This window comes from Haliaeetus leucocephalus, unplaced genomic scaffold (assembly GCF_000737465.1).
Source record: "Haliaeetus leucocephalus isolate CR32 unplaced genomic scaffold, Haliaeetus_leucocephalus-4.0 Scaffold195, whole genome shotgun sequence".
NCBI lineage: Eukaryota > Metazoa > Chordata > Aves > Accipitriformes > Accipitridae > Haliaeetus > Haliaeetus leucocephalus.
This window is the reverse complement of record NW_010972631.1, coordinates 9,099,600-9,111,307: the sequence shown is the minus strand read 5'-3', so window position 1 is coordinate 9,111,307 and position 11,708 is coordinate 9,099,600. Positions and strand designations below refer to the sequence as shown.

At 36.2% G+C, this 11,708-nt stretch overlaps 1 protein-coding gene across 1 annotated transcript in view; it reads left to right on the top strand.

Moving 5' to 3' along the window:
* The first annotated feature begins 8,656 nt into the window (after window positions 1-8,656).
* Window positions 8,657-11,708, top strand: part of COL19A1 (collagen, type XIX, alpha 1) — a 51,236-nt gene continuing 48,184 nt past the window's right edge. Inside the window, exons 1-4 of the mRNA XM_010565830.1 lie at window positions 8,657-8,680; window positions 9,661-9,696; window positions 10,611-10,646; window positions 10,751-10,804. Of these exons, the coding sequence (XP_010564132.1) occupies window positions 8,657-8,680; window positions 9,661-9,696; window positions 10,611-10,646; window positions 10,751-10,804 (150 nt within the window). The remainder of the gene's footprint in view (window positions 8,681-9,660; window positions 9,697-10,610; window positions 10,647-10,750; window positions 10,805-11,708) is intronic.

Sequence of the window (11,708 nt, the reverse complement as noted above, 5' to 3'; positions counted from 1 at the left end):
TTAATTCCATACGCTTTTGGTCTCTTGTTATTCAGTGTGTATGTCAGTGCCACCAAACTAGTTATCTTAAGTAGCCAGCAGTTTGCCTTGGAAATCTAATTTCCTCTGCCTCAGGAAATACTGTCATTCCTCTACCAGTATTTTGAAAGTGAATGAATGTTATCAATTAATTACAATAAATAGAAAATTAAAGCAATGATAAGTGAAAATTGTCAATATTGGAAATGCTTTCGTGGTAGGATGGAAATGGCTGGCAAAGGTCGGTCATATTGCTTGTTCCTGTGCATTTTTTTTTAAATCCATATCAAAATGTAATTTATTTAACATATTCTTCTGTGGCAGACGTCATGCCTTCATCATTCTTTCCATTTGCTCTTTGGAATAGTTATACAATATTGCACATCTGCACTGATGAGTTTCACTATTTTTTACATTATAGTAATCATAAGAAGAGTATTTTATTTTAATGGGCAGGCACAGATCTGAAATAGATGGATAAAGAGATTACACTGAGTCACTTGCAGTGCTGTGTTCTCCAAAATGGCCTGTTCTTGAGATACAACCAGTGCAATTTACTTGTTACACATTTTACTGCATGGACAGATTGGGTAGACCTTTTCAGCAGTCTCATCTTTACAGAAATGCAAATGAACTATAGAAGTCAAGGGAGAAAAATACATTATGAACCCAGTAATTTCACAGTTTGGAGCCATTTACTTTTAAGTACTTGTGTTTCTATTCCCTGTCTGTAGAAATAACATCTGAAACCTGTTGGTAATTTTGGAAAACAAGCAGGATGCACTTGCAGTTCTTTTCTTATTCATACAACTGTACTCTCTGTGTGCTTCACTTGTCTCAATTACACAACTTAATATTAAAAAAGAAACCCCGCTCAACTGAGCTTCAAAGTGGTAGATGTGCAAAATTCTCATTCAAAAGCTAGAAATGGCCTGTACGATAATTCTTCAGCTCCTGTTCATTCCATTGCTTCTCCACTTGCAAACCAATACTACTGGTTCTTTTTTTGTCTGTAGAGACTTCAGAGTAGATGATGCAGCTGTATTAGTGGAGAGAAACAGTGTATAAGGGAAGAAAGAGACTAGAGTTTAAGAAAACACCCTTGAATAAAAGTATTTTTTGTTCTTGTACGCTCATTTTATTAATTTTATTTAAGAAAGAATGATGGAAAGATAAAATCATTAATTTCATGTCAATTTTTGAAAATGGAAAGACTAAAACTTAAAACTAAAAAGAGGTGGTTTACCTCTGGTAACACAAAGACTGTGGCATAGTCAAGAATGCAACCCAAATGCCTTAAGTTCCCCTTGACTGCCTTTGTCATGAGACAGTTCTGGGGGGTTTTGAGGTTACGTCTGTTTTTCAAAACCATGCAAATACAAAGGCTTCCCATTTGTCAAAAATGATTTATTTGATGTACAAATAATATCTGAGAGGTTGCAGTTGGTGGCAGATACAGCATTCAGTCCTTCCTGGGTTGTGTGGTTGCAGCAGTTTCATTTGTGGAAAAACAGTAAAAGAAACAACATCGTGGCAAGGAGAAGGAAGAATAAATTTTTATTTTTGACTGCTTGCAGGATGACAGAATCCTGCAAGGATTCTGGATTCAAGGATTCAACACTGTAGCATTACAGCATTGAAGTTGAGACATCTAATAAGTAGGCAGTGTCATCACGGTTCAGTCCCAGTTCTGGATTGCCATCTTTAATATGGATATTGAAGTAAAAATTCTGCCATTAACTTCAGAAATGAGAGTTGAGTGAGCGTCTCAGTCAAAACATCATGACTATGTTTATCTTATTTTTCAACATAAATTTGAAGTGACAATTGACTTTCAAAATAAAGTGAATGGAAAAATCTATGGCCTTTTATCTCTTCCAGCGTTGGAAAACAAAGAGGGAGTGAGACACCTGTGATGTTTCATGTGGCTTCCAAATCTTCCTAATGTCCCCTAATATTTAAGTACCACTATCTTTCTGTAACAATGTAATCACAGTAAAATACATAGGATCATATTTCCTAATGTAGTGATGATGTCTCAGAACACGCCTGTCTTGTTCTTGTATGCTGCAATAATGTTCTGCCAGGTCTTACTGATCTATCCATCAGTTTTAATAACTTTTGCCTATTTGACTTGAATTTGGCTTTACCAACTTCCTAGTTTTTTGTACCTTCAGACTCCATGGGAACTTTGCAATTGCCTCTCTTTTATTAGTTACTTGCCATCAGATTGGAAGTGTAGAAAGCTGTTTTCTTGTTACAGTGCATAACAGCAGAATATTTCTGTTGTGTGATGTTATGTACAATAACAGTGCACATAAAACGATTAACAAAGACCATATACAAAATCGAAATGTGCGATAAAAACTCTGCCTGATCACTGACATAGCATCTTTGACTGATAAACAACCTCCATTTTTTTGAGGAACAACCATTTTCAAAACTGAATAGAATTCCATTTCCTAAAGCAATCCTTAGGGTGCATGTATGCCAGCTATGTTTTCCCCACTCACACAAAAGCTGCAGAGGGTAAATTGTCTGTAATTCTAAAAAGCCCCAGAGGAGGAGAGTTGCCTTTGTGCCCTGTTTCTGTTAAATGCAGGTCATTCAGACCAAGTGACTTAATCGAGTATGTTGTAATCTTGTTAATGTAGTCAAATGTTTCTTATAGCCATCATGAGTGGCTGTAGTTGACATTGCATGATGTGAAAATTTCAACTTAAAGAGAGATACTATGCTAATTTGTAAATTTAACTGAGTTTTAGTTCATAGGATCTTGACTGAACTTTTTGTGTTCTACCCTGATTTACAACACTTAAAAATCTCACTGAGGATATGGTTTATGGCAGATTATGTCTAAAAATGTTTTATTTTTTCCCAAACACATGTGTTTTAATCTCTCCATCCTAAGCCTACAGTTGTGTAGGAAGTTCCTTCTCTGTTGTTGAAATTCTTGATGAAAGGTGTATGTTTAAGTATAAACTTGCAATGCTAACAGAACTGGGAAATTAGTCTTTTGGAGAATTCAGGAATTCCTCAGTTTCACTTTCTGTACTTCAAATTAAAAATCTCGCTGTTTACTTACACTAGGAGCTTCTTCTACATCAAAACTTGTGCTTTGAGTTAGTGGAAAGAGTTTTAAAATGCTGCAGAACAAAGATGCTGCTCATACCAGAAGGGATTTGTATTAAAATTGATATGGATGTCACCTCTGCCCTCTCTCCAAGATCGATTCACTCCAAAAGAAGTTGCCAGTTTTCAAAACTCAGGGTTTTAGAAACTCTCTACTGTGCCTGAAAAAAGATATAATGAACTTACAGAAAATAATTCATTGTATACTCAAATAAAAAATCTAAACCCTTTTACATGACCACTGCTCTTTGAATACAGGTATGTAAACATAACATTAGTTAAATTAAAATGACTTTCTGGTGCATGTTTTTCCGTATAGGGTCCTTCTGGACTAAAAGGAATTCTGGATTCATTGAACAAGCATTACAATGAGGTATGGAGATTTCATATAGTGTCTCTGTGTGTGTGTTTATGACTAAGAAGTATGTAAGGTAGGAATGACCACACCTTTGATCCCTGTGAACCACATTCCAAATTAATCCAAAAGGTAGATCCTTCCCTGTCCCCTTTCTGCATCCCTGTAGAGGCTCAGGCCGCACTCCAGTCACGTACCTACTGTGTCATCTATCCTGCTGCCATGTGTCTTACCTCCCATCCATCTTCTACTCACATATTTTTGCCTGGTATAACTCAAAAAGGAGGTGGGCGGACCACCTAGCTGTTAGCATAAAGCACCAGCTCCCCATTTCTAAACCTCATTGCTCTAAACCATACTTGACATTTCTTCTTTCTTGACCTACTCTGTTGTGATCCTAAGAGTAGAATAAAAAGACAGGGAGGCGTAATATTGAAAGATCTGCTAGCAATCCATGAGAATTGTCCTGATGTTTTTATTATAGACTAATAAAAATACTGTCTTAATTATAGAATGTCCTGCAGCTACAAGCACTTCATAGAAAAAAGTTAAAATTGCATAGGACAGTGTTCCACGTGACAGAGCTTTCAAATTCTTACCACAGATTTTTCAAATCATTTAAGTGGTGGTAGTGTCTGCCATTGTAAGGGATCGTAATTCAAAGTTCACACAAGTTTTCTTAATTAATGCCAAAGTGAGTATGTGACTTGTCTGATTAGAAAATCATATTTCAAAGATTGATGAAGCACTATTACAGGAATATTTGCTTAATACAAAGGTCACTGTGTGTATCACACCTTAAGTCATGCAGGTCAAGCCTGGAAGACATGCATTTCTTTTAATATTAAAATACAAACTATAAAGAGCAGGTGAATTCTGGACATTTTTCTTGTATAACATACCCAGATGAGTACTAAAATCCTTTTTTGAGTAGGGATTCTGGAGTGAAATTTATGTCAAACATATCTTTCCAGTTGCTTTTATCACGGAAGTGATTTCTTTGATATTTCTGATATTTAATCCATTCCAAATCAATATATAGCACCTTAGAATATGCATTAGGAATTCAGCGTAGTTTTATATGCTGTCCTGGACAGGGCCATTTTCATACCTGGAGACTTAGTTTCTGGTTCAGGTCTGCCATTTCATATGTATGTGTTGAAGTTTTCTGTATTTTGGTTTTATACCTTTCATTTTCTTACCAGTTTCTTTTTCCTGCCAAAGACAGCTTTCACTGATATCAGCACCACTCCCTCTGTCAATACCATATTTATTGTAACTCATTCCCCACCTCTGGACTATTAATCTCTTTTACCCTGATAGACCCTTTAAGGTTAATTCTGCAGGAGGAAATACAAACAGTGGTGATCTTCAGGAACTGGCAAGCATCTATCTCCAAAAATTATGGGGTTTATCATTATAAGACTCTAGGAATTCCTAAGGTGTCTTATATTTCCTAATTAACAATATTCTGGAAAAAATGTAGACCAGCTGCTCTGTGTCTATAAATTAATCATCTTTTAAATCCTGTACAGCTTACCAACTTTCTTCTTGCTTCAGCTGTCTAGTTTGAAATTTTTAATGACTCTGTCATGAGCAATTAACTGTTCAACAGGGAAATGCTGTTTAGTTTCAGATAAGAGAGGAGATGGCTTTCTGATTCGAGTAGCAGGTTTTACATACGCAAACTTTCTGTAAGTACCTGTTCGGATCTTCCTAGAGTCAACTGAAGTCTCCAACTGCTACAGCAAACATATTAGTTTCTATACATTTTATGATGGGAATGGGATATTCCCATCAAGGACAAGACTAAGACATCAAAGAGGTCATCGAAGACAAGGACAGCTTGTCTGCTTTGCCATTGATTATTCATTAAGGCAGGTGTATGCACCAGTAACTTTCCTTTTTTCCCCACGCTATTATGTGGTATGATGAGTGCTGATTTTATTCACTGCACCTTGGAGGTACCAAGCAATCCTTCACATTCCAGTATATAATTTGCAATGTGCCTCAATTATTTGCATTTGTAAGATGATATTTCAGTGATATTCTGAGGTTTTTGAGATTCCTTACACCACAGGAAACGGTCTTGTCATTTTCCAACATTTTATGCAAGTTCTCAAGGATCTCACAAGGTCTTCTTTCAGTTTCGTTTTTTAAAGTTTTTAAATTGTGACTGCATTTTTGTTGCTGTAGAGATTTTAACATCTTTTTTTTTTTTCTGAGGATATTAGTATGGCTTCTTCTCATTGGTGTTTCTAGGAATCATGAGAAACTGCTACCAAGAAATGTGGGGGATCGATGAGAGAGATCTTAAGACCCATCATAATTAATAATGTCTTTTTTTCTATAATTTCTCTGTTTCTTAGCAGATTATTTGCGATTCTTCTGATTTCTTAAGGGCGGGGCGGGGGGAGACAGTGCTGGAGCATTTCTTCCCTCACTGTTCTTCCTTTGTGCCTGTTCTTGCAAGGCGTGTGACTATTTTTATATTCCTTTATATTCCTTCTTGTTATGTCTTTTGTGCTTTCAGAGTAAATTAGATGCTTTGTGTGTGTTCGATACATGCATTTTGTTCTCTTTGTTATGCCAAGAAACTGGTTCTGCCCTGCTCTGTAGGTTACATTCCTTCAGTGATTGGTAAATGATGCCTCATGATTTGTGTTTATACACTCGCAGGCCTCTGTTATCATCCTTTGCCTGGGCTTTCAAGGCCTCTGCTTGTCATCTTTTTTACTTACCAGTTTTCTGTACATAGATATAAGGTCACTTCAGTCAAACCTGCTTCTAAACATCTTTGGAAAGGGCATACAGATCAGTTTAATCTAAAATGTTCTTCAACTCGTAAAAACAAAAATGAAACTGCAACACAAAACAATTGAAACTACATCACGATCTGCTCAGGAAATGTATCAAAATCATTATAATTCATAATAATTATAGATTATTCTTGAATAATTCATTATCACTTTTCTAAGATGTTTTTCTTCGGCTTATTTTACTTACGTTTTGTTGTAAAGAGCAAATGACCTATAAATGCAAAGAGCATAAAAGGAGTTATTTGGTCTAATACCCTTTTTTTCCCTCCATGTATGTAAAAGAAATGCACAGCTCAGAATAAATCATAACTTCTAGTATGCTCATAATAACAGACACCTAGATTGTTCTCAGTCAAGCAGTAGTCAGCTCCTTCTCAGCAATACTCAGGTTCCCTTCTTTGGGTATCTGCCTCTTGCTCTGGAGCTCATTTTGATAATTAGGGTAGTAACACTGCCCTAACCCTAAACACTGAAGATCCTTCAGGACATTAACGTTTATAAAATAATTATGAATTTTATTCAGGTTATATTCAGTTATCAACTTCTGAAAATATTAACAGAGGGTACATGGCACTTTTATTCGTCGTGATGTTTTCCCGTTTTAGAGATACGGAAACTGGAACTTGGTGAGGGGAGCTGGTTTGCTCAGGGTTCCCGTTCCGCTCAGCGGCAGATGTTCTAGGACTTGGACTCCTTGGGTCCACGCTCGAGCTCATTTTTCAGGGTCATTGGTTTTGTTGCTTTTTCCATTGTCATTAAAAGAAAACATGTTCCCCTTAGGTAGTCTGAGCCTGGCTTTGTGAAGAGGAAATAGCTTGCTTTGTATTTTATTGTGTCTTTACCTTGTACGGAAGAGTAAATAGATGCAGTGCAGTAATACCTGAGCAAGTATACAACCTGAACCCCTGGTCCTCAAATCTGTCTGTTTTCTTTGAGAAGCAGTGTGTGGAGCCCTGTTGATCATATGCATTCCCTTTCCTTCTCTCTCACTGCTGTAGTAGACTTAAATGAGTTCTATTTTACATTTCATGCTGCTCAAAAGTAAAAAGCTTGTGTTTTTGTCATATGAGAGAAATGTTTTTTACTGTTCTTTTTAACATACTTGAGAAATGTACTGTAATAATGAGCAGAAAAATACATTCTTTGCATTGAGTTAAGACCAAAAAAACCCACAGATTTGCATAGCAGTATTCAACATAGACATTTCCCTTTTATGCTTTTGTTCACCTTCTGCTAGTCTGACTGGAGTTTGAACACGTGACAAAGGATGTGTTGCTGCAATACATTACTTAGATGTACTGCACAGGCATTTAGTATCCCTTTCTAGTAGTAAATGAGGACCTCTGAATTCAGATACTAGTAAATTACGTGAAATTGTTGTGGTAAATAAATTGTAACTGTAAATAAATGGTGACATGTTCTTTTCTCTGATCTTTGTGGTGATATTTCTTCGCAGAGTGATACAAGACTACTAGGATTACTTGGGACCCCTGGACCTAAAGGCCAGAAGGGAGATGTTGTAAGCATTTTGGATTAATTTGGAGAAATTTCTAAGTGCCTATCTAACCTGGCTCTGCCACCCTTAATGCAGTACCTTTTATTTGATTTATCACAATGGTCTTTGAAGGAATAGATTTGTAGATACACCTGGCTCTTTGATCTGTGTAGTCCAATATCCAACTCCTCGTGCTATCCTGCAGGTGCAGCACATGAGCCTGTCTCCTCTAATACATGATAACCAGAAAGGGAAAATGCGGGAAGAATTGTATGTGGTTTCTATAACATTGAGGAGAAGTCAAATGAGCTGGCCTGCGAGTTAGGGAGAAAAGGGTCTAAAATGTTGAAATTCAAAAAATACTTTTAATAGTAAATCATGAATATTTAAAGCAGTTTCTCTGTAATGATGGGACTTGCTATACCAAAAATACTTATACTTGACCTCTAAAAATTACATGGAGGTCAAATTCTGAATCCGTACCATATGACAGCGTATTGTTTATAGGCGTCTGTCCTGTTTAAACACTGGAATGAATTTTTAACAATTGGATGCCTTTTAAACTTGGAAGAAGAGAGGCAAGTGCTCTGGATGTGTCACAGGATTGACAATGTTTTTTATTGAGAAGCCTGCAGGTCTGCTATAGAAAACAGTCATTTAAATTAATTTGCAGATGTTTAAAGCTCAGATTTCCATTGCAATAAAAGCTAAGATTTTGTGCTCTACACAGAACAAAGTACAGTTGAAGGAGAGGAGGAGTTTATTTGCATTTGTTAGAATATAAAAGGTTTTAAATATAATTTATTTTGTTAAAAGGGTCAGAAAGGAGAATTGGGAATGACTGGCACAAAAGGAGAAAAGGTAAATTAACTCCTTACTTCTGTGCTTATGTGTGATAGTAGCATGTGGCTGAATGTACTGATTATGAATCAAATCTTGGAAAATATACTCAGGATCAAGAAAATATATTTGGGCATAGGAAAAGCTGTTAGTCTCTCAATGTCCTCAGTAATTTACTCAAGCCCCTCCTTGAGAGAGTATTTTCGTACGCAAATGAATTTCCCTGTTCCAACAGCTCGCAAAGTCCTTAACTGTAAACACATTCAGACTTTTACTGAATACCAGTTTAAAATTATGTTTATATAAGTTTATGACCAGTGATTGCCTCATGAATTAGACGCCATTCATACTTTTTCAAGTTACAAATGTGATCTTCAATATCTATATGAAAAAACAGGAGCTTTAAATTATTAAAATTCATAAATAAACTTCTTAATTTAATATCTTTTGGTTTAAGTTTAAATTTTCCAGAAAGATGGCAGGGCAGGGGTGTTACTGGGGATAGGTGTGTATTGTGTTTTTCTAGGAACATGTGATGTACCCAGTTCTTCATCCACTGAATAACAGGCATTTTGCTATTCAGCTGTTAAGCTTCCAGTTGGTTTCTTTGGTCATATCCTTGTGTATAAGCCATTTTCATGCAGGCAGAAACTGTTTTTACTCTGTCGATATGACAGATTCATGACTTTGTGTGTTATAAAGCACTTGTGTTTGAGAACTTCTCAGATTTGTACGCAGCATTGCTCTTTTTAGTTCACGTTGCTGACCCTCCCTTGTGCTCCTGCTTGAAAGGATCATGCATGTCGTGGTCTTGCAATTAAATCAGCATCATCTGTCAAGTAAACTTTTGTAGTCCACATACTTGTATTTTATATAGGTTTAAAAAAAAAAAAAAAAAAAAAACCACAAAATTTTTCAAGGACTCTTCACCAAAACCAGACATATGTACCATTTACCGTTTTAAATAAATCTGTGTTAACCTCTTCCCTATGTTTCCATAGGGAGAGCCTTCTGAAAAAGGGGACAAAGGAGAGCCAGTAAGTATAGATGGATTTAATGATGATATGAATAATTTACCTTTGATATGATTTTCATACTGTATTCATGCTGTAATTCTTTTCTTTGTACACTTTCATTAGATTCAGTGATTATGTAGGATAGTGTATGTATTGTCTCCTTCTTACACACATATCAGGTCCACACAGGTTATAAATAAAAACCAGAAATGCCCTGTTCTTCAGCATTTCTGTAGTTGGTATAGTCCATGAACTGAGTTTAAAGTACATACTTTTTTTGTTCCCTGAAGGTTCTTTCTTTCAGTTATTGCACAAAATTATATATGGGCTGAACTGCATTATTTTAATTGTTTTACCAGTTTTTCCAGTGTGGCATTTAACATCAGGCAGTTTTCATATAGCCATTTTATATGTGCATAATTTTTTTATTTTGGGGGATATTTTCAGAACACTTATTCTGTAAAAGTCAGTTTACATGTGTTGCTTATTTTTAATTAACTATTGTCCTCTCTTATGACATTTGACAAAAGCTAGTTATGTTGTTTAATACACAACTGAAGGTTGCTCAGATACTTGTGATTAACATATTATAATGACCAAAATAAGGCATACTGTAATAATGTGTGGTTTTGGAGACAAATACTGTGTCACTAGTAGAGACTTAGTGGTGACAAATAGGCTTTAGACTGGAGAAGCTCTTAAGCAAACGTGGTGTTTTCAAACAATTTTTCTTTAAAACACTAGGAAAAACTGCAAACAGAATTAGTTTGAAAGAGGAATGCTTTCCAGAGGTTGCAGAAGGCATCAGAAATTCTTTAATGCTTTCTCAATATTTGTTAAGTTTGTAAACTATATTATAATATTTTAAAGTAGCAAATAAAACTCTTATTTAAGTTAAAGTTTTAACTTCTTGCGGTTGTACCTGCTATTTTCAGGGAGAAACTGGAATAGAGGGATCAAAAGGAAATAAGGTATTTTTTGACTTGTACTATATACATCACTGGGGTACATAGCTGATCCTGAGGGACATAACAGTAAATTTGGATTTTTTTATTTTCTCAAACAATCTCATTAGGGTGAAACAGGAGACCCTGGACCACCTGGTCTTACTGGAAATCCAGGATCAAAGGTAGGTGAAAGGTATTTTAGTGGTATTAACAGCCATTACATTCTATGTTGTTGTATAAGAGGACTCTGAATGCTATCAACTCTTTAGCTGGTATTAAAGGGCAGAAAATGCAAATACTTTGTATCAAAAGTTTGTGCATGGGTCATGGCAATTTTAGTTCATAAAATTCTTGTTGATCTCAGCATCAGTCAGCAAGGAATATTTATGCAAAGCTTAAATGTTATTTGGTCACTCAAGAATATGAGTACCCATTTTGCAATTACAAATCCACCAGTAGCTGGGTGTATTCTCTTCATCCATCAGTGAGGCAGGGGGTACCACTGCCAGTACGTTAGCAGTTCCTATGTTGAATCCTGAGACTGCAGAGTCATTGCCTCTCTTTGAAGAAAGTAACTGAAGCACAAGTGTTCTTGAGAATCTCTCATGATGCCTTGAATTGTATCAAATAAAGGTAGAATTGGAAACTGTGAAAATGTAACCTCCACCCAATACTATACACGTTGGATGTGATAGTACCCAAGTTCCTTAGATCGTCAAAAGAAGTCCCAGGGGGAATAGATGCAGCTACAGGGTCCGTGAAACTGTGGTCTTAAAAATGATTCTCCACTCTAACTCCTTAGACTGCTCTTTGGAGGCTAATGTCCTTCCTTGGTAGGAGCTACCGAAATAATTGTTGTTACTGCACTGGAAATCTAGGTCACCCTCACACTGTATACCTTCCAGAAAAGGCTCATAGAGATCCAAAGGATCATTAGGTTTCCACCAAGTCATCCTTTTATCTCTACATTTCAGTCCCCCTTTCTTTCAGTGCTCTGGAGTCCTTATGATGAGATCTGTTCCAAAAAGAGAAGGAACACCTACCACGTAGTAAAAAAAATCACTTCTAGATATCTCCCTTGAGGGA